Raw genomic sequence first — 22646 nt, forward strand, 5'->3', positions numbered from 1 at the left:
AGGGCCACCCCAGGTACTGAACTGGAGGAGTGAAAACAGTGCTTTGGACATTAGCAAGAGTGGACCATTGGGGGCCCAGTTCATCTCATCAAAGACTATCTGTTGACCCAGGAATCTTCTCCACCTGAGCTGACCTCCAGGCTCTCTGGAGAGACCACACCCAAAAAGAGGCTCTCTGAGTCATGCTCAGGATGGGCTGAATCACAGACATCATATTCCTCCCACCCAAGGAAACCACAGTCAGGAAAGTACTGCCACTCCTGGTCTCCCTTCCTGTCCGCTCAGATTTCACCCCAGATGAATTCTCTGTCACCACAAGACAAGAAAATGACAACATTGCAACATTTCCCATGTACACCACCACCACTTTATTGTCTGGAAAGGAAGCAGCAGGAATGGGAGATTATTTCCATCCACTTCTAAGCCCTGCTGAAGGAAATCTATACGCTCTTCTTGCCTGCTGCTTACCACCAATATTCTCAGTGCTGTGTTATTCTGAAGGGATACCGGCTATGCAGCATGTTGTTACCCATTTTGACTTTACTACTTTGCAGAACCAGCAGTGTTTTGTAGGCAATAGCGCCCAGCTGCTATGAGCTCTGAGTGCAAGCCAGAGCTTTCCCGAGTGCTTTCTTCAGGGCTTCCCTGACCTCCCTGTTCCGCAGGCTGTAGATGAGAGGATTGACCAGGGGCGTGAGGACAGTGTAGAAAAAGGAGAACACTTTGTTGAGCTGCCTCAGAGGGGCTGTTCTGGGTATCAGGTAGACAACGATGAGGGTGCCATAGAAAACAGTGACGACAGTGAGGTGAGAGGAGCAGGTGGAGAAGGCCTTCTGCCTGCCCACACTGGACGGGATCCTCAGGATGGCAGCTATGATGCACACGTAGGAGGCCAGGGTGAACAGGAATGGGAAGACTAGATTAAGAAAACATAGGATAAAACTTAATATTGTAACTACCCGGGTATCATCGCAAGCAAGCTCCAGCAATGGGATAAAATCACAGAAGAAGTGGTCAATAACCTTGGGGCCACAGAAATTTAAACGGGATAAGAAAGAAGTGACTAATGTAGTGATAAGGAATCCCACTAGCCAAGACGCTGCTGCCAGCTGTAGAGAGACCTTCCAGGTCATGAGGCTAGCATAGAGCAGAGGCTGGCATATTGCCAAGTACCGATCATAGGACATCATGGCCAGCAGGTAGCACTCACTAATTGCAAAAGAGCCAAAGAAATGCAGTTGTGTAATACAGCCGTGAGCAGAGATGGTCCTGTCCCCAGTCAGGAAGCTGGCCAGCAGTCGGGGCAAGATGGTGGAGCTGTAGCAGGTCTCCAAAGAGGACAGATTTCCCAGGAAGAAGTACATGGGGGTGTGCAGATGCTGGTCTGCTACCACCAGCACAACTATGAGGATATTCCCAACCATCGTTACCAAGTAGATCATAAGTGAGAGGAGGAAGAGTGGTGTCTGGAGTATGAGGACATGGCCCATTCCCAGCAGGAGAAAGTCCATTGGTGATGTGCAATTCTCCCATTCACCTTTCTCCATGCAGCGCCACAGGTCCTTCATTTCTCTTTTGCCAGAAAGGGAACCTACAAGAAAGAACATTTCTTTCTTTCTTTCTTTCTTTCTTTCTTGTACAGAAGAATTGTGAGGGAAGTTGCTGTCAGAGAAAACATGGACTCTGACACTTCTCTGACTGCATTTGTATTCCCGTTATGGCTTCCATGACTAGTGAAAGGAGAGAACTAGGTTTTTCCCAAGAGTTAAACAGTACATCCTAAAGCAAAGGGCCCCCTAGGAGAATCACAGAGGTGAGCTGAACCACAGAGGTGCTCATTTCTTCCTTGGAGTGGAGTTAGAGCAGAGAAAGCATTCCCTCAGACTGACAATGTCTCTCCTATACTTGGAGCTATTCTGAACAGCAACACTAATCCCTACCAGACAAGCAAATCGCTTTATATGAGCACATCATGCCAGATGCCCTTCCTCCTCAAAGGAAGAGGATGGGCACTGCACTGAACAGCTGATCTCAGCTCTCTGAAACACTCGTTTTGGAAGGGACAGGCCGTGTGCTTCCTTTGACAGTGCATGGGTCAGAAGTTGACATCCATTGCATCATACAGCAGGACTGCCTGAGAGGACTCCCAGAAAGCCTACACATGGGCTTCAGAGAGAAAAATGAGATAGGTGTGAGAGAAGATGGACACCTGAGCTAATCAGCCAATATGACAGAGAGAGTTTTAGCAGGGCTGAAGAGGACGGGGAAGATCATTTGCTTTGTGTAGTTCCCCACTCAGCAATGGCTTCTGAGGGCTTTGGGGCTGCCTCGTGGCACAGCCCAGCAACTGGACCTCAGCACTGCCAGCTGTGCTCGCGGGGCTCTGGGCTGGCTGAGGGGCAGCAAAAGCACAAAAACTCCACACTGACCAGCAAGCTCCCCAGGACTCAGCTCAGCTAACAAGGGCATCAGAAGAAATGTGTGGAGGGAAGAGGGAGCTGGAGTAGACAACACCCACGAAGGCATATGCCCATTACCTCTCTCACTCATAAATGCCACCATGCAAAGCCTCACCAGCTAAAAAGGAACAGACCTGGCTCGGAAGGCACAACACAGACCCGCAGTCCTCAGGATGAAGTGATGACCTCTGTGCCGATTCTTCCTGGGAATGATGATCAAGATCAGGGTGTCACCCTCTGCCTCTTGTGCACCACATCCTTCTCTTCCCTGAGCTCTCGGCAAACTGTGACACAGGGCTCAGGCATTGCTCTGCCATTGCCATCTTCTACCAGCAGTTTTTGCAGGGAAGCCGCCTACTCCCCAGCAGCAGTTAAATGCCCCCCTCCAGAAAGCATCCTGGGGATTATATCACTAATGAGTCTCTGAAGGTTCCTGCTGCAGCTTGACTCTCCCCAGGGATGGCAGGGAATGAGCAATGCATAACTGGCCCTCAAAGGAGACTGAAACCTCTGGATTCTGGAAACTTTGTAAACCTTCTGGCATACAACTTTCCCCATAGTTCTGGTCATGCAAACTCTGGGACATGCTCTTTTGAACAGGAAACTGAGGCAGTGCAACCATCAGGCCTCCTCCTAAGTCATGACACAAAGCCAGGAGAGATTCCATGAATGAGATTCTCCTCACCTCCCTGCAGATGACTGTCTGTTCACTGACTCATTCAGGTTTAGAGAGCCCTGATGGCCTGAGCTGGTCCCTCCAGCCTCCCGTAACAGTCCATGGGGAGGAAAAGGCCAAGCCCCTGGTGTTTCTCCCATGGAGACTTCCCTGGGGGAATGGGTGAATCCCCCTTGGGTGCCAGGCTCCTTCCCCTGAAGGGAGAGGGCCCTCAAACCTCTCCCTGAGACACAGGGGCCTGGTGTGTGAGGGACTGAAGGGAGCAGAGCTACTGATATTTCCTCCTGGTTTCTGTCCCTCTCTCTTACCTCAGAGGTTCTCAGAGACCTCCTTTGCTCCTGTTGTCGCACCGATGGGTGCCACAGGGCAGGATTCCTCTTGGTGCTGTTGGAGTCTCCTTGGCCTCTACCCTGCCTGGAAGGGAAGAGTGACTGGCTCCATGGACACAGAAGCTTGTGTGGCAGCTTCCTGAGCATCCTGATGGCCTTGTACTGAATTGGCTCCAGCATGTTGTTGTCTTTATTTGGGACCCAACACTGGACGTGGCACTCTAGATGTGGTCTAAGGAGCACTGGGTGGGTGCTCACTCTCCTTGATCTGCTGGCCATGCTCCTGTGCACACAGCCCAGGAGGCTGTTGGCCTTTCTCACTGCCAGGGCACATTGCTGGCTCACATTCACTTGGCTGTGCAGCAGGATCCCCAGGCCCTTTTCCACAGAGCTGCTCCTGGCCAGGCTGTTGTCAGGGCTTTGAGGCCAATAACAGGCCTTCATGATCTTGACCAGACTCACCAGGGGCTTCAACATGCACTACCTCTCAAAGGCCCAGGAACCCATTTAAGCTCAGTTCTGAGTCTTCAGTCCCATCTTGAGCTGCATTGCAGGTATGCCTCTCTGCAGCTGTGTTACAGGTATGCCTGTTCCTGGCCATGGGCCCTGTTGATCCAGACTCTGACTCCTGGCCTGACTTCCCAGCTTGACCTTGGACATGCCTAATCTCTATGGACCTGTCTCACAATTATGGGGCTTTGTCTGACTCAGGTTACTCTCATTGGACCTGATTTTGATTGGGTGGCTTGTGTTCCCAGCTTGACCTCAGACCTGCCTTGTCACCGAGAACTTGCGTGATGATCTGGAGTCTTGGCTGAACCTGGCTACCATTTCCAGGTCTTCCCTGCTCACCTTGTTTGGGTTTGGTGGGACTGGGCCCAGGCTGCTGGAGCCCCTGCCCTTTCAACCATGTTATCACACTTGGCTCCCAGCATGCCATGCCATTGGGAGCAGCCAGCCATTGCTGCTCCCTGTAATCTGTCCCCAGCCTTTGTTGTTGCAACAGGTTTTTTTAGTTCCCAGAGGCAGGATTTGGCATCTATTGAATTTCATGCATTTTCATGCTACCTGTTTGTCAAGACTTTTGAGGTCCCTCTTGATGGTTGCCCTGTCTTTGAGCATATTGGCTGCCTCTCACCCAGTTTGTTCGCCATGAGCCAGCAGCGTTCCTGGGCCACAAAGAAGGCCAGAAGCATCGTGGGCTGTCTGAGCAGGAGCACAGCGAGGAGGTCAAGAGAATGATCGCCTTCTAGTCAGTATTCATTAGACCACATCTAGAACATTGCATCCAGTGTTGAGTTCCCACAAAAAAGAAAGAGGCTGATAACTGGGAGCAAGTTTGGCCAAGGGCCCTCACAGTAGTTGGGGAGCTGGAGCACTTGCTCTGTGAGGAAAAGGGGCTTGTTCAACTTGCAGAAGAGATGGCTTTGGAGGGATCTCACAGCAGCCTTCCAATGGCTATGAGGAGGTCATCAACAACATGGAGTCAGGCTCTTCACCAGGGTGCATGGTGGGAGGACAAGAGGCAATGGGCAATGGCTGAAAGAAGAGACATTCATGCAGGAGATAAGGAAAAGCTTTTCCACTATGAGGATGGTCAAGCATTGGAAGTGGTTGCCCAGAAAGGCTGTGCAGCCTCCTGCCTTGGAGGTTTCCAAAACCAGGCTGGATGAAGGCCAGAGCAACCCAGTCTGACCGCAGAGCTGACCCTGCTGTGAGCAAGGAGATTGGGCTAGAGACCTCCTGAGGTCCCCTCCTCCACCCTGAAGGAGTCTGTGATTCTTCCCACTCTCGATCTTCTCTTCCTGATGTCAGGCAAAGCACACAGGTTCCCTGTGACAGTGGAAGCAGGCCAGCTTTCTTGTCCTCCTCCAGGCAGAATTATTCAGATGCAGGGCTTCTTGGCAGGAATCTGCCAAATAGGCCTGATCCATCCTTTGCTCCACTTTTAATTTCCCTTTCTTTCTGTTTTCTCCCCTTCTTAATTTCTATCTTTTACCATTCTGATTGTTCCCATACAGCCCACCCCACCCCTGCTTACCCTTAACTCATTGGTGCTCTTTTGGCTTAGTTTGGGGGGGGGGGGGGTTGCTTTGTTTTTTTTCATTTTGACACAGATGAACTTTAGTCCAGAAGGCTCTTGAGAAACTCAGGTGATTCTGACAACAGAAACCTCATGAAGATTTACAAGAGAAGTGTCAAGTCCTGTGGCTAGATGGGAGTAATCCCATCTGTGAGGAGGGGTTGAGGGACCTGGGCTTCTTTATCCTGCTGAAGTGCAGGCAAAAGGCAGCAGAGCAGGAGGCTGTGACTGCTTGAAGGGTGGTTTCAGAGATGATGGAGATCTTCTTGGTGGTGGGAAGCAGCATGAGAAGGAGAAAAAGCCACGAACAACAGCTTGCGGGGTTTAGATGTGACATTAGGAAAAGGAAATGTCACTTGTAGGGCAGTGTTGTGGTGCTACAGGATACCGAGAGGGAATACGTGTTCAGTCCCTGGTTTTGTGTTTCAAGGGAAAGCAAGTAAGGAGAGCAAGACGTCAGGAGATGTAGGGAGATCCCCGGGCAAGAGCAAGGTGGGGAAGCAGGCTGGGTGTCTACAGTCTGCAAGGAAACAGGCACAGGCGTGGGAAAGCATAGGGGAGCCTGTGGTGGAGGTGGCCGAGGGCACTGCTAAGGCTGAAACCTCCCAACACAGCAAGGTCTTTGTCCTCTTGGCTATGGCTGGTGTCTCTGCCACCAAGGCCCACAAGAAGACACCATTCCTTAAAGCACTGTGGCCTTGCTGCCTCCTTGTCCCCTGGGAGCCCAAGAGGTGCCGTATCACGGTCCTGCAGTTGGCATTGCACACGCCCACCCACACACTGCCCCAAGGAAGAGCCCTGAGCAATGCATGATGGAAAGGATCACCCTACCGAGGTGCTGGGTGTCAGTGCCTGGCTGCTCTGCTTGATAACACACATCCAGGTTGACTTGGCATCACAGCCACCTGCACATTGCCTTTGCCTGCCTGCAATCAGGGCCTCCAACTTTCTGCTCTAATCAGCCCCTGGGGAGACTTTGTTGGAAGTTGCCCTCAGTGGGACCTGTTAACGCTCCAAGAAACTTGGGATTTGCTTCTGACTTTAACTTCTTGAGAGGTTTGTTGAGTCTCTTCTCAGCAACTGTGTTTCATGGGCTCAGCACCAGATACACCCAAGAGGTCATTAAAAACCCTCTAAGGTGCCATGCCTCTTTCCATAATTTTCTTCAGTTCTTCAAGTCTTATGTGGCTAATTAGAAAGTTTTCAGGAGAGTATTGAAATCAGGCAGATTTCAATGAGCACCTGAAAAGGAAAGATGTTTGCTTCTTAAGCTTTCTTTATTCTTCAGTTTTCAGAATAAGTGATACCCACATTCTCCAATTCATACTGACCCACTAGGTCTCCTAATGAAGTCTGGGCATATAGGAAAAGCAGTATTTTTGACAGGAGACATGTATGGACAACCTTCCTCCCCAGCTCCCCAGCCCTGCCAGTTCCCAAATCAGCCACTGGGGACTTAGAGCACTCTTGGTAAAATCTCACCTTTTTCCTCTCAAGTCTGTAGCTGAATGTTACAGCTCATGTGCACCAATTCCCACCTGCTTTCCATAGAGAACTAGCTGCAAACAGACACAGAGGTGTTTTTCTTAATAGCAAAAAAAAAAAAAAAAAAAAAAAAATTTTTGAAACAGTTTAATAAAAGAGACTGTCCTCAAGTGTTAAGTCCAAGCTGCCTCCAGTGCCCACAAGACATAACCTTCCTTGAAATGTTTTCGACAGATAGATAGGAAAGAGCAGACAAGAAGCAGAACAAAGGAGTTGGCTGAAGAGACAATGAGACTGCTGAAAGCTGAGGCAAGCTTCAGACTCCCAGAAGCTCAGAGCAGCAACTGGAGAGTTGAGAGGCATCTGAATGATAAAGAGCAAGGGGAGGAGGACAACTGGAAAACTATGGAAAGTGCATATGCCCAGAGATTCTGATGCAAAGATGCCTTTAGAAATGACCAATTTAATCAGGACATGTGGAAGTATGTGAGAGATCACTGAGATTACACCCACAGCCTAATAGACAGAGCAGTGGAAACACAAGGTCAAGGGCAGATCAGTATTTTTTCTCCCACTTCTTCTTCCCTCTTCTTCCACTATTTCATCACAGGAAAACATTCATATTAATGAATGTTAATCCTCCTGGATGGTTTGTACCCTGCTGCATTGCCCTCCCCGGGAATGTCAGGAAGATTAAAGTCTCCCCATAGGAGCCAGGGTCTGTGATCCACAGACTGCCTCAGGTTGCCTAAGGTTGCTTTTGTAGTTCTGCAACAGCTTGTGCATCTCCCCTTCCTCTTGTTTTGTCGCCCAGGCTTTGTGCATTTGTGTATATTTGGGCTGCAGAATCTCAGCTGTGGCACCAGGGCTGAGCACGGCGTTGTTGCTGTGAAACCTGTTCCCAAGAGCCAAGGACACCGTGTATGCAAAGGCCAAAGTTCAGCACAGAGACCTGCTGGTGTAGATAGCAGACAGCAATGTAATGATGATATGAGGCACCCACTAAGAGAGCAAACCCTGCAGTACCCAAGGCCAGAGAGAAACAGAGCTGGGCCATGCAGCCATGGCAGGAGAGGTGTTTGGTGCCTGAGCTGAGTCTGTAGCATGTGTGCCCAAGGTGACTTTGCAGCACCTTGGGGCCTGTGATGGATGTGACCGGATGTCCAGGAAGGACAAGGTTCCCCTGAGAAAGGTGTCCCTGGGCCTGAACAGCCTGCAATCCAGCCATGCTGCAGCTGAATCATTAGCACAGTCCCTGCTCATATCATTGGGAATCAGAAAAGGCTTCGGGAGAGGAAAACGAGCAGGGTTTGAGAGTCTAGGCATATGCGTGCAGACCTTGGTGTGATGTGCCTTCCATCTTTGCAGCATGCTCGGATGTAGATGGCATGGACTTTGCCTAAAGGTAGTGGTGGGGATCCATTGTCTGGGCACAGGTAGGAAACCTGAAATGCCCTGGGGCACTTGCCCAGCAACCACTCCAAAAGGGCCTGGTCTTCCTTTAGATGCCATACTGTACCTGCTAGAAGCATGGTGGTTCGGCTGGACACCCCATGCATTTGACAGCCCTGCAGGCCTCTTGTCGTTGCATTAAATCAAGTCTCTGCCCTGAATTACACTTGCAATGTGGAGATCTGCATATATTTCAGCTTCAGAGTGAGGGGAGCTCTTGCAGTAGTAGACATCAAGTGTCATTTCAGATGGCCAAGGAGATTCTCCACCTGGCCCCTAGCTGATGCTCCAGAAGGATGCGGGTCTCCTAGTTGCTCCATCAGAGCAAGGGACACTGGTACACGTGTTGGACCTCCTCTGGCACCTCAGGTGTCCGAAAGTGTGTGTGTGTAAACAACTTATGCCCACCCTTCATCTGCATTGATCACAGTGGGAGCTTAGAAAAGGAGATTGCCTGCAGACACCCATATTATGCACCCCAAAGCTTGGGCAAGGGGAATCCCACCTGCTGTGAGTTTGTGGAGTGCACAGGAGGCTGAATGCCAGTCCATCCCAAGGGGCTTCTCACGGGACATTGGATGTGTTGACTGCTTCCTCTAAATCAGTCCGTGAAGCACAAGTCAAGGAACTGGCTTCTTGTCTTTTGCAGGTGTCCTGTCTCCTTATGAGATGGGAGTAGGCCCTTCCAGAGTGGGACATTTCCACCTCTCTCAGAAAACCATCCTCTTTTGGATGTAGTGGTTATTAGTGACGATTAGTGGTTATTTTAGTCCACTTCAGTGGACATTTCCCTTGGGTGACCCTGCTGCCTTTCAGGAAATGTCAGCCCTGGAGCCCCGGGAACATCTCGAGGGTGCACAGGGCACAGAGAAAGTCACCTCTTCAGCTGGGCCTCTGCTCCTGAGCTGGGCCTGGCTCCTGGGACTGCAGGAGCCCATGGCAACCTGGCAGGTGCTGCAGAGAGACAGCTCTGTCCTGGTGCAGCTGCTCTTAAAGGAGCAGCAAGACTCAGGGCACTGCCTGCAGGGGCCGGGATGAGATAAGCTACTCTGAACTTAAAGGTTGTTGGGAATGGGAGGACAGCTAAGAGCTCACTGTGAGGAGAAGTCTTCACCGCCCTTGACACAGTAAGTCTCTGGCTGCAAGCAATGCTGCCGTGGTTCCTGGAGGGCTCTTCTGCAGCTGGCACCTTCCACAGCTGATAGGGTCTGTCAGGGCAGCTCTCCCAGCTTCTCCTGTTTGGAGCAGGTGGTGCTTTAGAGCAGAGATTCCCAGCCACACCATCAGACTGACAGGGCATCACAGCTACATTCTTCAGAGGGTGGTGCAGGGGTGTGAAGCCAGGGAGTGCACCCAGGTCTGCCCAATGCTGCATTTCAGAGCAGTGTCCCTGCACCCCAGGGTGCTGTGTGCCTGGGGCAGTGACTTTGCTACCTGTGAGGGTCAGCACTCAGCCTGCCCAGGGAACTCCCCATGATGGTGCTGCAGGGAGAAGCTGTGGGTGGAAGGAGCGACCTGCATCAGGGCAGGTTCATTCTCCTGTTGAGAGTGTGCTGCATGGCTCAGGGCTGCTCTCAGCTCCAGATCACCCCCAGGACATTTTCTGAAGGGACTTTTCAAGAGGAAGGTATATGCTGGTCATACCTGCAAAGGGCAGAGCTTTCCTTCCTCAGTCTGTGCTTAGTCTCCCCATCTCTTGACAGGGCTGGAATGGAAACAGAGCTGTTTAGTTTAGACAAGAAACTGTGACTCCTGAACTGTTGCACTGAGAGATCGAAAGGTCTGCAAGGAACCTCAGCAAATCCCTCCAGCAACCCCTCTGTCCACACGCAGCACCACCATAATCTTTATTAGCTTCCTTAGGCTGGATCTCAGCTGCTCCTTAGCACCTACAAACCTGAAGGTATCTGCCCCTGGGACAGTGCCAGGCAGCAGCGGGATGATGCATGAAGGAGAGGAAATTTCTCACAGGAAAGGCTGTGGGAGGGTGGATGTGGGCAGTTCCCTGACAGCTTCTGCAATGCAGAGGCCTTGCCCTGAGCCAGCCCCTGTGTCTCCTCTGCCACCCAGCAGAGCCTCTGCCCTCAAGGCCACAGCATCCAGGGCAGGAGACACCTCCTTTGCAGTCCAGCCTCCAGGAGAGCAGATGTGCGTCTCTCCTGTATGTGCCCATTTTACCACTGCCTGACAGAGGGGCTGAGAGCAAAACCTCCTCTGCAGGGGGATGTGCACAGCTGAGTAAGATGAGGGCTTTCCTGTGTGCCCATCTGGAGGTGTTTGCATGGGAGCGAGGGGTCCAAGACCCCTTCTAGCCTGTGGGTCTTTGGGCCATGCAGTCTGTAGGGCTGGGGAATGCGCCAAGTCTCCCAAAGGAGACATCCTCTTTTGGGCAATGCACTACCCCAAACACTTTTGCCCCTCAGCATTCTCTAGTAATGGCAAAAGACAAGGATTTCTATCCCTTCAATAGATGTGCCCCGTGTGTGGTGAGTAAGCCCCTCTGCTACAGCCCCTCTCCTGGAGAATGGGTTGTGAAGAGGTTGCAGACCCCTTCCACATTATGAGTAGGCTTAATCGGAGAGAGGACGTGGACACAGAGCTTGCCTGTATGCCCTGCCCCACAACCCCTATTGTGGCTGCAGATGTGGTGCAGGTGGTAAACTGATGTGAGGATCTATCTTAGTGGAACGGAGGCCTCTGTAATGGGTCCTGTAAGCCCTGCCTTCATGGGCCTGTTTTCCTCCTTTGCACCAAGTGGGAGCTGGTGGTGACTGACTTGGATACAGACACCTCTCTTCAGAAGGGTGAAAGAGGAGGAGACGAATTCCTCCCAGGGTTCTTCTCTTCCAGAGGCTGATGGGCTGGATGCTAATGTCATCTCTCCCTGCAGGACATGGAGAGTATTCCCACGGGGTCACTGCATGAAATCCCCCTCGCTCAACTCAGGGCATCCATCCCCAGAAACTGCCCCCCCACCCCACCTCCAACTACATGTTGCTGTTTGCTATCTCCGTGTACCCAGTGTGGCAGAGCATCTGGTGACAGCTAAGGGACTGAAGTTACAGATGAGTTTCAGATATGAAATGTCAGTTTTGTTCTGGAGTCATACTTGTGGTTTGGCTGGGTACCAGGGCTATGCTTGTGTGCACATCCAGAGCACTTTGGTCATTAGCTCCTTGCCTGGCCCGAGAATTGCCTGGCCAGTCATCTGCACAGATGGGAGAATAGGCTGTCATGAGTCAACAGACCACCTTGAAACTAGGTGATTGACTGGAGCTAGGCAATTAAGTATTTGACTGAGAGTTATGGCAGCCCTACAGGTGGGAATTTCTGAAGGTTCTAGAAATTCCCCCGTGGCAAATCCTGCTGTGTCTAGTCCAATTTGTATGCCGAAATGTGTTGATCACCATCCTGGGTGGAGTGTCCCGAAGTGTCCTTGCTGCAAAAGTGATCAGATTGTGCACAGCTAAGACATTTGTATATAGTCAAATACAAAGTGTTCCTGCAGTGATTGTCACATACTATGGGGTTAAGGTGTATCAATAGCAATGAATTATGCCTGTGCTGGGTGGTCATGTGGGTCCCCAGCCAACGGGAATAGAACTGAGCCAACCAGGGGTTCAGGAGTCTCACCTAATCCCACTGACAGCACTGCAAGGACACTTTGTCACTGCACAATGACTGACCATCCTGTTTTGATTCTGAGTGTCTGTGTAACAAGCAGGGCTGACTTCTCTGGAGCCCATGGGTTAGAGGACCCTGTTCCCCGTGGTAGACTCCAAAAGCACAGACCAAAGCACAAGCAGAGGAGGTGAAGGAAGGTCCTGCTGTTAAGGAGAAAGGACATGTGGGGAGTTGCTCTGAGAAATGCTGTGGGTTTTGTTCCAAGTCAGTCCTAACTTGTCACTATCATTTCCTCCCTGGACATTCTCCCACAGCCCAGAGGCAGCAAATGTCCAACAGCAGCTCCCTGCATGAGTTCCTCCTCTTGGCATTTGCAGACACATGGGAGCTGCAGCTCTTGCACTTCTCCCTCTTTCTGGGCATCTACCTGGCTGCCCTCCTGGGCAACGGCCTCATCATCACAGCTGTAGCCTGCAACCACCGCCTCCACACCCCCATGTACTTCTTCCTCCTCAACCTCTCCCTCCTCGACCTTGGCACCATTTCCACCACTGTCCCCAAATCCATGGCCAATTCCCTGTGGGACACCAGGGCCATTTCCTACTCAGGATGTGCTGCCCAGGTCTTTTGGTTTCTCTTCTTAATTTCAGCAGAATATTCTCTCCTCACAGTCATGGCCTATGACCGCTACGTTGCCATCTGCAGACCCCTGCACTATGGGACACTCATGGGCAGCAGAGCTTGTGTCAAAATGGCAGCAGCTGCCTGGGCCAGTGGCTTGCTCACTGCTGTGCTGCACACTGCTAACACATTTTCAATATCACTCTGCCAAGGCAACACAGTGGACCAGTTCTTCTGTGAAGTTCCCCAGATCCTCAAGCTCTCCTGTTCAGACTCCTACATCAGGGAAGTTGGGGTTCTTGTGGCTGGTGTTTGTTTAGCTTTTGGATGTTTCATTTTCATTGTGGTGTCCTACGTGCAGATCTTCACTGCTGTGCTGGGGATCCCCTCTGAGCAGGGCCAGCACAAAGCCTTTTCCATGTGCCTCCCGCACCTGGCCGTGGTCTCCATGTTTGTCAGCACTGGCCTTTTTGCCTACCTGAAGCCCCCCTCCATTTCCTCCCCAGCTCTGGATCTGGTGGTGTCCATTCTGTACGTGGTAGTGCCTCCAGCAGTGAACCCCCTCATCTACAGCATGAGGAACAAGGAACTCAAGGAGGCACTGAAAAAACTGTTTCAACTGATACCAGTTCAGCAGCTATAAGCTGCCAATCCCTCTTTGTAAGTGACTTGAATTCATCTCAGACAACTCTTGTGCTTTGGGCACTCCCTGTGATAACCAAGTTTGTACAGGAGTGTTTGAATCCATCCCACTTCTGCAGAGGCACAAGCCCTGTCTGTCTGTCTGCCTGAGAGGCCTTCTGTGAATGTGTCTGTCACTGTGTCAGAGCTGGCCTGTTTCTAATAAAAGGGTATTTCCTCAGTGCAGTGCTTGAAAGCTGGTTTCTTCTTCCAAAGCTGGAGACAAGAATTCACTCAAGGGCTTTCACCATGAAAGGGCCTGTTGCTTTACCAGGGCTCTCCATGGGCTCAAGGTGATGAGCTCATGCGGTGCTGTGTTAGGGAATGAGGACTGCATTCAGCTCTCACTTGTGGGTTCCCAGTGCTCCTGGAGGTGCTGAATGATCAAACGCTATCTGCCTGTGTCCCCTATGACAGGGCTGGTGACAGATGCCCACAGTGGGGACCCTGCAGGCAGAGGGAAGGGAGCCTGGAGAGTGGTTCATGTCACCTTCAATGGAAAACACTGTGCTGCTTCTAGGGACACACCTGAGCACAGCCTGAGCCATTTGAAATGCCCTGTGATTGCTCAGAGCATCATCCACAGCCACAGACCCCTTGGTAGGGGGTTGTCAGGTGCAATGATGCCCGTCCAGCTGGGTCTGCTTCTCACCCCAACCACCACGGCCAGTGCAGAGTCACCCCATGGCCCTGGGGCACCACAACCCGCTCGCTCTGCAGAGCAGCACCGCCAGCTCGGGGCCCTGCGGGGAGCACAGGGGAGGGTGCAGGAACGGCCAGGCAGGCCAGCACTGATGCACTCACTGTGGAAAGGCTCTCTGAGGAGCAGGAACCTCCCTGGGGAAGAGGAAAGGAGCAATTGTGTGCTTGCAAGGAAGAGAAAATAGGGAAATCTATTTCCATGTATGTCAACGAAGGGCAGGGGGTGGTGAGCAGAGGCATTTCTACACCTGCTCTGAGCTGGCTGCCTCCCACCTGCAGTCCCATTTCCTGGACTGGAGAAGAGTGGGGACACACTTACACTGCAGAGGTGGTCACATGGGGACTTGCTTTAGTTCAACAGAATGACATTCTGAGTGTAGCGGCAGGGCTGGCAGGCACTGGGGCCTTCTCCCTCGGTCCAGGAGCCGAGACTTCTGCCCAGTGCTAAGGGGCTAAAAAGAAAATTTTAGGTGCAGGGAGAAAGGCAGAGAAATACTGCAAGTCTCGTTCAGGCCAGACATTATGGGATCTGCTTCTGAGGGCATTTCAAAGGTGGTCATGATGTGACTCAGGTGCCTTGTGAGCCACACATTGGAGGCATCTCATAGTCTTCAGTCACCCAGGACTTTAAGGTCCCCAGTTGAAATCTTTGGGTTCCAAGAAACTCCCCCTTGGTTGGGAGGGGTGTCTCAAATCCTGATGTCCTCTATCACACAAGGGTGGCCAGGAAAAGACTCTCCTTCCCCCAGGTGCCACTGGAAGGAACGGCCTTGCCGGAGAAGGGGTAAAATCCACCTGTATTTGGAGATGTTTGCCAGTGGGACTCCTGGCCGCCATGCCCCCTCTTTTGATTTGTCTCCACTTTCTTCCACCACTTCTCCCACACAAATTTATTTGACTCTGTGAGGTGTGTCCTGGGCACATCATGCCCATGTCATGGGCAATCCGAGGAGGCTGTATCCATGGCTCAGGGATCGGGATCCTTGGCACCTCGGGATGGTCTATCTCTAGATAGGTTAGACTAGCAAAGATGGATTCTATCTCTAAAAAGTCATAATCCTGTCCATGCATCTAGAGATAGGGCAAATAACGGGTCCCCCTGGAGCTGCCTCCCTTAAGCAAGTCTGGGCACATGTGGCTGCAGCCACTTGGCAACTGGCAGAAATGCTTAAATCCCCCCCCCACACACTTTTTTTTTCTTTAATTTGTTTTAAAAGGTTTCCAGTACTGGGACCATTGACCATACCATTGTCTCAAAGATCAGTAGTCTGCCAGTTCTGCTCTTTTTTTAATCCTGCTTCTTTTTGGATGAGGCTGCCAGGATATTTCATCTGTCCTGCTGCACTTGCCCTGCTGCCTGCACCCTTGCTAATACAACCTAGGATAAGGGTGGCTGTCTGTGCTACAAGAACAGCCTGAGGACTCCTTGTCAACTTGCTGTCCACCAGGACCCCCAGGTCCTTCCCTGCAAAGCTGCTTTCCAGCCAGTCAGCCCCAGCTTGCCCTGCTACAGGGGATTATCTCATCCCAGGGACAGGACTTGGTTGAACTCCCATATCACCAGCCTGTTGCTGCCCCTCTGCTTAGCAGCACTGCCCTCCAGCAAGTCCACCACTCATAGCACTTTGGTATCATCCATGAACTGGCTGAGTGCACTCCATCCCACCCTCTGAATCATTCATAGTGACAGACAGCATTGCCTCCAGTATTGACCGCTGAAGAACATCCCTGGTACCCATTAGTCAGCTGGATCTTGCATCACTCCACTCATTAAGCCAGGTGGCCTCCAGCTCATTTCCCACACCCTCCATTGCTTACTCCTCCATCCCACATCTCCCCAGTTTGGTTACAAAGATGTTATGGAAGAGCATGTCAAAGAGCTTCCTAAATTCAGGGTGTACAGCATGCACCGCACTCCCCTTGTCCACACAGCCAGTCATCCCATCACAGAAGGCAGTCAGATTGACCAGGCACAATTTGCCCTCGATGACTTCATGCTGGCTCTTCCCAACCCCTTCATATGGCTGGAACTAGCTCCAGGAAGATTTGCTCCCCAGGGACTGAGGTGACGCTGACCAGCCCATCACTCCCCAGATCCTCTTTCCTGTCCTTCTTGAAGATGGATGTGATGTTTGGCAGGCAGGAGGGGAGGGCCAGGGGCCGGGCAGCGGCTGTGGGGCTGTGCCAGCTCCTGCTGCATCACTGGTCCCTGCGGTGTGGAGAAGAGGGACAGAGGACGAGGCAGCACGGGGGTGGTGGCAGGTTGGCAGGGGCAGGTCGGCAGGGGCAGGGGCCAGTGGGGGCTGCAGCGAGGGCTTGTGCCCGTGCCACCCTCCCAGCAGGACAGGGACATACAAGGAGGGTGCTCTGCCTGTTGTGGTGCTCAGGGCAGCTCCCCAAGGAGCACAGCTTTGCCTGAGGGACCTCTGGGTCCTTGGTGTCTGTTCCAGCACAGCTGGAGCAGGAACAAGAGCTGGTGGGCCAGGCCAACATCCCCCTGGCACAGGCCCTGCGACAGCCTTCTGTGCTCCGTCCCCCACAGCCCTCCTGCTTTGGCAGCCTCCACAGTTCCTACACCTTGCCCAGCCCTGGCCATGCCCCAAACAGGGGTCAGCACACAGCCGTCCCCAGGGCCTGCTGGGGTCTGGGCCAGCAGAGAGGCTGGCTAGGCCTGGCTCTTCCCCTCCATACAGGCACTGAGCCCAGCAGGAATGAGCTGGCTGCACAGCAAAACCAGCCCATAAAGCTGGGCTGTGCAGCCAGGGCTGCAAATGGCCTCCACTCCCCTGCGCCCGGCATGTCTTGCTACCCCTCCACGAGACCTGGCTCTGCCCCACAGTCCCACCGGTGTGTGTCCTCACCCCAGGGAGTGCATCAGTGCTGGCCTGCCTGGCCACTCCTGGAGCCTCCCCTGTGCTCCCCGCAGGGCCCCGGGCTGGCGGGCTGTGGTGCCCCAGGGCCATGGGGTGACTCTGCACTGGCCGTGGTGGTTGGGGTGAGAAGCAGACCCAGCTGGACGGGCATCATTGCACCTGACAACCCCCTACCAAGGGGTCTGTGGCTGTGGATGATGCTCTGAGCAATCACAGGGCATTTCAAATGGCTGATGCTGTGTTCAGGTGTGTCCCAAGATCCAGCCCAGGGTTGGTCATTGAAGGTGACATGAACCACTCTCCAGGCTCCCTTCCCTCTGCCTGCAGGGTCCCCACTGTGGGCATCTGCCACCAGCCCCATCTTAGGGGACACAGGCAGATAGCGTTTGATCATTCAGCACCTCCAGGAGCACTGGGCACCCACAAGTGAGAGCTGAATGCAGTCCTCATTCCCTAACACAGCACCCCATGAGCTCATCGCCTTGGGCGCATGGAGAGCCATAGAAATGCAACAGGCCCTTTCATGGCGAAAGTCCTTGAGTGAACTCTTGGCCCTAGTTCTGGAAGCAGAAATCAACTTTCAAGCACAGCACTGAGGAAATCCCCTTTTATTAGAGACCGGCCAGCTCTGACACAGAGACAGACGCATTCACAGAAGGCCTCTGGGTCAGACAGGCTGGGTTCCTAGTGCTGGAGAAGTGGGATCAATTCAAATACTTCTGTACAAGCATGATTATCACAGATACAATGCCCAAAGCACAAGAGTTGTCTGAGATAAATTCAAGTCTCTTACGAAGAGGGACGGGCAAGTTATTGCTGCTGAAACAGTACCACTTGAATCAGTTTCCTCAGTGCCTCCTTGAGTTCCTTGTTCCTCATGCTGTAGAGGAGGGGGTTCACTGCTGGAGGCACCACCGAGTACAGAACAGCCACCACCAGATCCAGAGCTGGGGAGGAGAGGGAGGGGGGCTTCAGGTAGGCAAACATTGCAGTGCTGACAAACAGGGAGACCACGGCCAGGTGCGGGAGGCACATGGAAAAGGCTTTGTGGCGGCCCTGCTCAGAGGGGATCCTCAGCACAGCAGTGAAGATCTGCACGTAGGACACCACAATGAAAATGAAACACCCAAGGAGTAAACAAAGACTAACCACAAGAAGCCCAACCTCCCTGAGGTAGGAGTCTGAGCAGGAGAGCTTGAGGATCTGGGGAACTTCACAGAAGAACTGGTCCACTGTGTTGCCTTGGCAGAGTGGTATTGAAAATGTGTTAGCAGTGTGCAGGAGAGCATTGAGAAAACCACTGGCCCAGGCAGCTGCTGCCATTCTGACACAAGCTCTGCTGCCCATGAGTGTCCCATAGTGCAGGGGTCTGCAGATGGCAAGAAAGCGGTCATACGCCATGATGGTGAGGAGATAAAACTCGGCTGAAATTAAGAAGAGAAACCAAAAGACTTGGGCAGCACATCCTGAGTAGGAAATGGCCCTGGTGTTCCACAGGGAATTGGCCATGGATTTGGGGACAGTGGTGGAGATGGAGGCAAGGTTGAGGATGGAGAGGTTGAGGAGGAAGAAGTACATGGGGGTGTGGAGGCGGTGGTCGCAGGCTACAGCTGTGATAATGAGGCCGTTGCCCAGGAGGGCAGCCAGGTAGATGCCCAGGAAGAGCGCGAAGTGCAGGAGCTGCAGCTTCCTCATGTCCGCAAATGCCAGGAGGAGGAACTCGTTGAGGGAGCTGCTGTTGGACATTTGCAGGGGACTGTCAGAGGAAGAAAAGTTGTTGACAAGTTAGGACAGACTTCTGTGAACAAAATTTTCTCATAAACCCCTGCAAACACATGCATTTCATTTCTGCCCATCTCAGTAAGACCATCACTGAGCTCCATGGCTTGAGCTCTGGTTTGTGCTAGCTGGGTTTGCTGTGAGGACATAGAGATCCTCAGCATTGCAGCTGCACTCAGAGTGAGCAGCTGTGATTACTGGGAGGCAAAAGAAATCACTCTGGCTTTAGTGTAGAGTGAGGAGGGCTGGCCTGTCCATCCCCCTTTTTCCCAGCTGCTCTATGCTTACACCTCTGAGGTAGAGGACAATTGCACTTGTGTTGCCCAGAAAGAAATGTCACCGCTGAGAGCAGAGGAATCTAGTTTCGAAGCACAGATCAACAAATGCAGCACCTTTCCTCAGAGTATCTGAGGGAGGTCTCAACCCTCCCCTTCTAGCCAGGACCACATTGGGCTCAGTCCAGCTGCCCACATCCAGCTGCCCAGAAGCACTTCCATGGCCTTTGTATCTAGGTGGCTTCTCCATGGGGTTCCTAGATGATACACAGATGCAATGGGAGAGCTGGGCCTTTCTGGAGGGCAGCTTGCAGCCCAGCTGGACACCCCAGAGAAAGTATCGAATCTCCTAAATACGAGGTGTCCTGAAGAGACAGTTGGCTCATTCCCCGCCCCCCCCCACCCCCCTCAATGCCTGTCTGAGAGCCCGATAGGTTAGAGGAGGACTTGGGTATCTCTATGTCAAGGACATGTCTGCATGGCAGGACCCACAGGGTCAGTATCTGAACTGCATTGGAAACCCCGCTGCCCAGAGAGTCCAGGGGTAAGGACAAGGACAGCTGGGAAACACAGAGCAATACCATGATATTTCTGCCAAGAGAGGGAGGGACACACAGAGGCAGGGGGAACTCAGCTGTTTCTCCTCTCTGGATGTCCAGCTGCTGAGGAAACGACTCCTGCCCTGGACCCCACAGCCTTGAGAGCAGAGGGCTGTGCTGGCTGGCAGAGGAGAGGAGGTGCTGGAGCTGAGGGTTTCCTCTCACACTCTGACCATGACTCTGCTGCCTGGAGCCGTCCCTGCGGGCAGCTGTTTCTCTGTCCCCACGTCTCTCCCCTGTCAGTGCTCACAGACCCCATCCCACCCGCTGGGTGCTCAGCTCTGCCCTGCAGAAACCTCCCGGGGGCAGGACACTGCCCAGGGCACCTCCGTGGTTGCAGGTGCTCCGGAGCAGGGGAGACAAACCTTGCTGAGGCTGGGAAGGTGCTGCTGGCTCTGTCTGTAGGCTGAGGGGAGGATGAAGGCATTTGCTGAGTGCCTTCCAGAACTGCTCCTCTCTCAGTGTCACTGTTTTGGAGCCTCCATCCCCTGCCTAAACCTGACAGACCCATTCCCATTTCACCCCACCCAAAGAGAATCAAACTGAAAGCACAGACTCATGACAGCTCCTTCCCTTTCATGTATCCCCTGCCTTGGCATTCCTGTTCAAAAGTCACCTCCGGATATGTCCCCCAGCCCTGACCCACACAGCAGCCTCTCAAAGGGAGAAAGTAGCTGCCCTGACAAAGGTCGCTCCTCCCACCCACAGCTTCTCCCCACAGTGCTGTGGGGAGCTCCCCGGGCAGGCTGAGTGCTGACCCTGGCAGGTGGCAGAGTCACTGCTGCAGGCACACAGCACCCTGGGGCGCAGGGCACTGCTCTGAACCACAGCCCTGGGCAGACCTAGGTGCACACCCAGGCTTCTCACCCCTGCAGCCATCCCTGGGAGAAGGTGGCAGGATGCCCTGTCCCTGTGACCGTGTGGCAGGGAATCCCTGCTCTGAAGCATCTCCCCCTCCTCTGCAAATGAGAAGCCAGGAGAGCAATCCTTAAAAATCTAATTGTGTGACTGGATGAGTTTCAAGACATTTCGAGAAACCGCAGTAGCACTGCCCTGCAGCCAGAGACTTACCATGTCAAGGGCTGTGAAGATTTCCACCACAAGGAACTCTCCTCTGTCCTCCCACTCCACACTGCCTTCACTTCTCTCTGCCTTCTCTCAGCTCATGTCAGCAGCAGCAGGCAGTGCCCACAGCCCTGCTGCTCTTGGCAGAGGAGCTGCTGCTGCACACAGCTGTCTCTGGGAAGTGCTGCCAGGTTGCCATGAGCTCCCTCCATCCCAGGAGCCTGGCCCCACTCAGGAGCAGAGGCCCAGCTGAAGGCATGACTTTCTCTGTCCCCTGTGCTCCTTCCTTCTGGGAAATGTTCACTGCAATAAACTAAAATAATCACTGATGGTCCCTCTCTAAACACTGAAGGAAGACTGATTGCAGCCTTGCAATTTGTTTCATCAGAGGATGGTTATCTATGAAAGATGGAAACGTCTCATTCTGGTAGCCCCTATTCCCACCTTAGTACACCTAAATGGGGACAAGGATAGAGTTTGTTTTCCCATTGTTCAGGTATTCATTCGGATGAGTCAGTTTGGGCTTCTCAGGCTGCTTTAGAAGGCCCTGGGCTGGCATAAGATTCAAATCCTTCCTGTCAGCTCCAGAAAGAACACACAGAAGGTGGGATTCCCATTGCCAAGGCAGAAGTGAGCACAGCACGGATGTCTGCATGTGAGATCTTGGTCTATGCTCCCATTATAATCCCTGGAGAAGGAGGGTGGGAGTCAGCTGCTCACACACAATCACCTGGTGACATTGGAAGAGACAGAGGTGGTGCAAGGCATGTGCCGGTGTCTGCTTGCTCTGATGGAGCAACTGTGACACCTACATCCTTCTAGAGCATGAGTTGGGGGCCAGGTAGGGAACCGACCACCTGAAATGATGCTAGATGCCCACCGCTACCAGAGCTCCACTCACTAGGAAGCTGAGACACAGGCAGATCCCGACATTGCAAACAGCTGATGCCATCCAGTGCAGGCACTTGATTCAGTGACAGAGAAATAGGCCTGCAGGGCCATGTCAGATGCCTGGGGTGTCCAGCCCAACCACAGGTCTCTAGCACATACAGCATGGGAGCTATAGGAAAACCATGCCCCTTTGGAGTGGTTGCTGGGCAAGTGCCCCAGGGCATCTCGGGTTTCCTACCAGTGCTCAAACAACTGGATCCCACCACTGCCTTTAGGCCAACTCCATCCTGTCTGCATTCAAGCATGCTTCCTAATGGGAGAGGCACATCACACCAAGGTCTCCGCTCTAGTCTCTGCACCCTTCAAACCTTCTACCTTTCCTCCCCTTGAACCTCTTCACACCCCCAGATGATATGAACAGGGAATGGGCTAATGATGACCTCAGGGTGCCAAATTACAGGCTGCCCTGGCCCAGGGACTTCTTCAGTGGCTCCTTTTCCTTCCTGGAGATCAGTCCACGTCTGTCACAGGACCCAGGGTGCTATCAATCAGCTCAGGCAGCAAACCCCTCTCCTGCCATTCCTGCACAGCCCAGCTCTGTTTCTCCCTGGCCTTGGGCACTGCAGGGTTTGCTCTCTTAGTGGGAACCTCCTTTCACCATTACATTGCCACCGGCTCTCTATGCCAGCATGTCTGTGCTTTGAAGTGGGGCCATTGCACACACAGTGCCCTTGGCTCATGGTAACAGGTTTCACCATTACAAATCTCTTCTCTGTGCTACAGCTGAGGCTCTGCAACTCAGATAAACACAAGTGCATGCAGCCAGGAGCACAGAGGAACAGATGGAGATGCACAAGCTGTCCCAGTACTGAAACATGGTTGGAATAACTGAGATGAGGTGGGACCACTCGCATGACTGGAGGGCTGTGATGGCAGGGTACAAGCTCTGCAGGCAAGATGGTTAGGGAAGATGAGCAGGGGGAAATGCCCTTTTTGTGAAGGGACAGCTCAGATGTATGGACCTCTTGCATGGGATGGACAAAGGTTTGGGT

The 22646-nt window shown here is 52.7% G+C and overlaps 3 protein-coding genes across 3 annotated transcripts; 1 reads left to right on the forward strand and 2 right to left on the reverse strand.

The window, feature by feature from the left end:
- Positions 1–590: 590 nt before the first annotated feature.
- On the reverse strand, positions 591–1547 carry LOC112997249 (olfactory receptor 6B2-like). Its single transcript, XM_026123149.1, has one exon. It carries the CDS (start codon positions 1545–1547, stop codon positions 591–593), a length of 957 nt encoding a protein of 318 aa, XP_025978934.1.
- A 10988-nt stretch (positions 1548–12535) lies between these two features.
- Positions 12536–13372, forward strand: LOC135326330 (olfactory receptor 14A16-like; the record flags this gene model as incomplete). Its single annotated transcript, XM_064504211.1, has 1 exon — positions 12536–13372. A coding segment is annotated over one exon (837 nt), but the record flags the coding sequence as incomplete, so codon positions are not given.
- A 4498-nt stretch (positions 13373–17870) lies between these two features.
- Positions 17871–18356, reverse strand: LOC135326296 (olfactory receptor 14A16-like; the record flags this gene model as incomplete). Its single annotated transcript, XM_064504176.1, has 1 exon — positions 17871–18356. A coding segment is annotated over one exon (486 nt), but the record flags the coding sequence as incomplete, so codon positions are not given.
- Positions 18357–22646: the final 4290 nt, after the last annotated feature.

Source organism: Dromaius novaehollandiae, unplaced genomic scaffold (genome assembly GCF_036370855.1).
Source record: "Dromaius novaehollandiae isolate bDroNov1 unplaced genomic scaffold, bDroNov1.hap1 HAP1_SCAFFOLD_27, whole genome shotgun sequence".
Lineage (NCBI taxonomy): Eukaryota > Metazoa > Chordata > Aves > Casuariiformes > Dromaiidae > Dromaius > Dromaius novaehollandiae.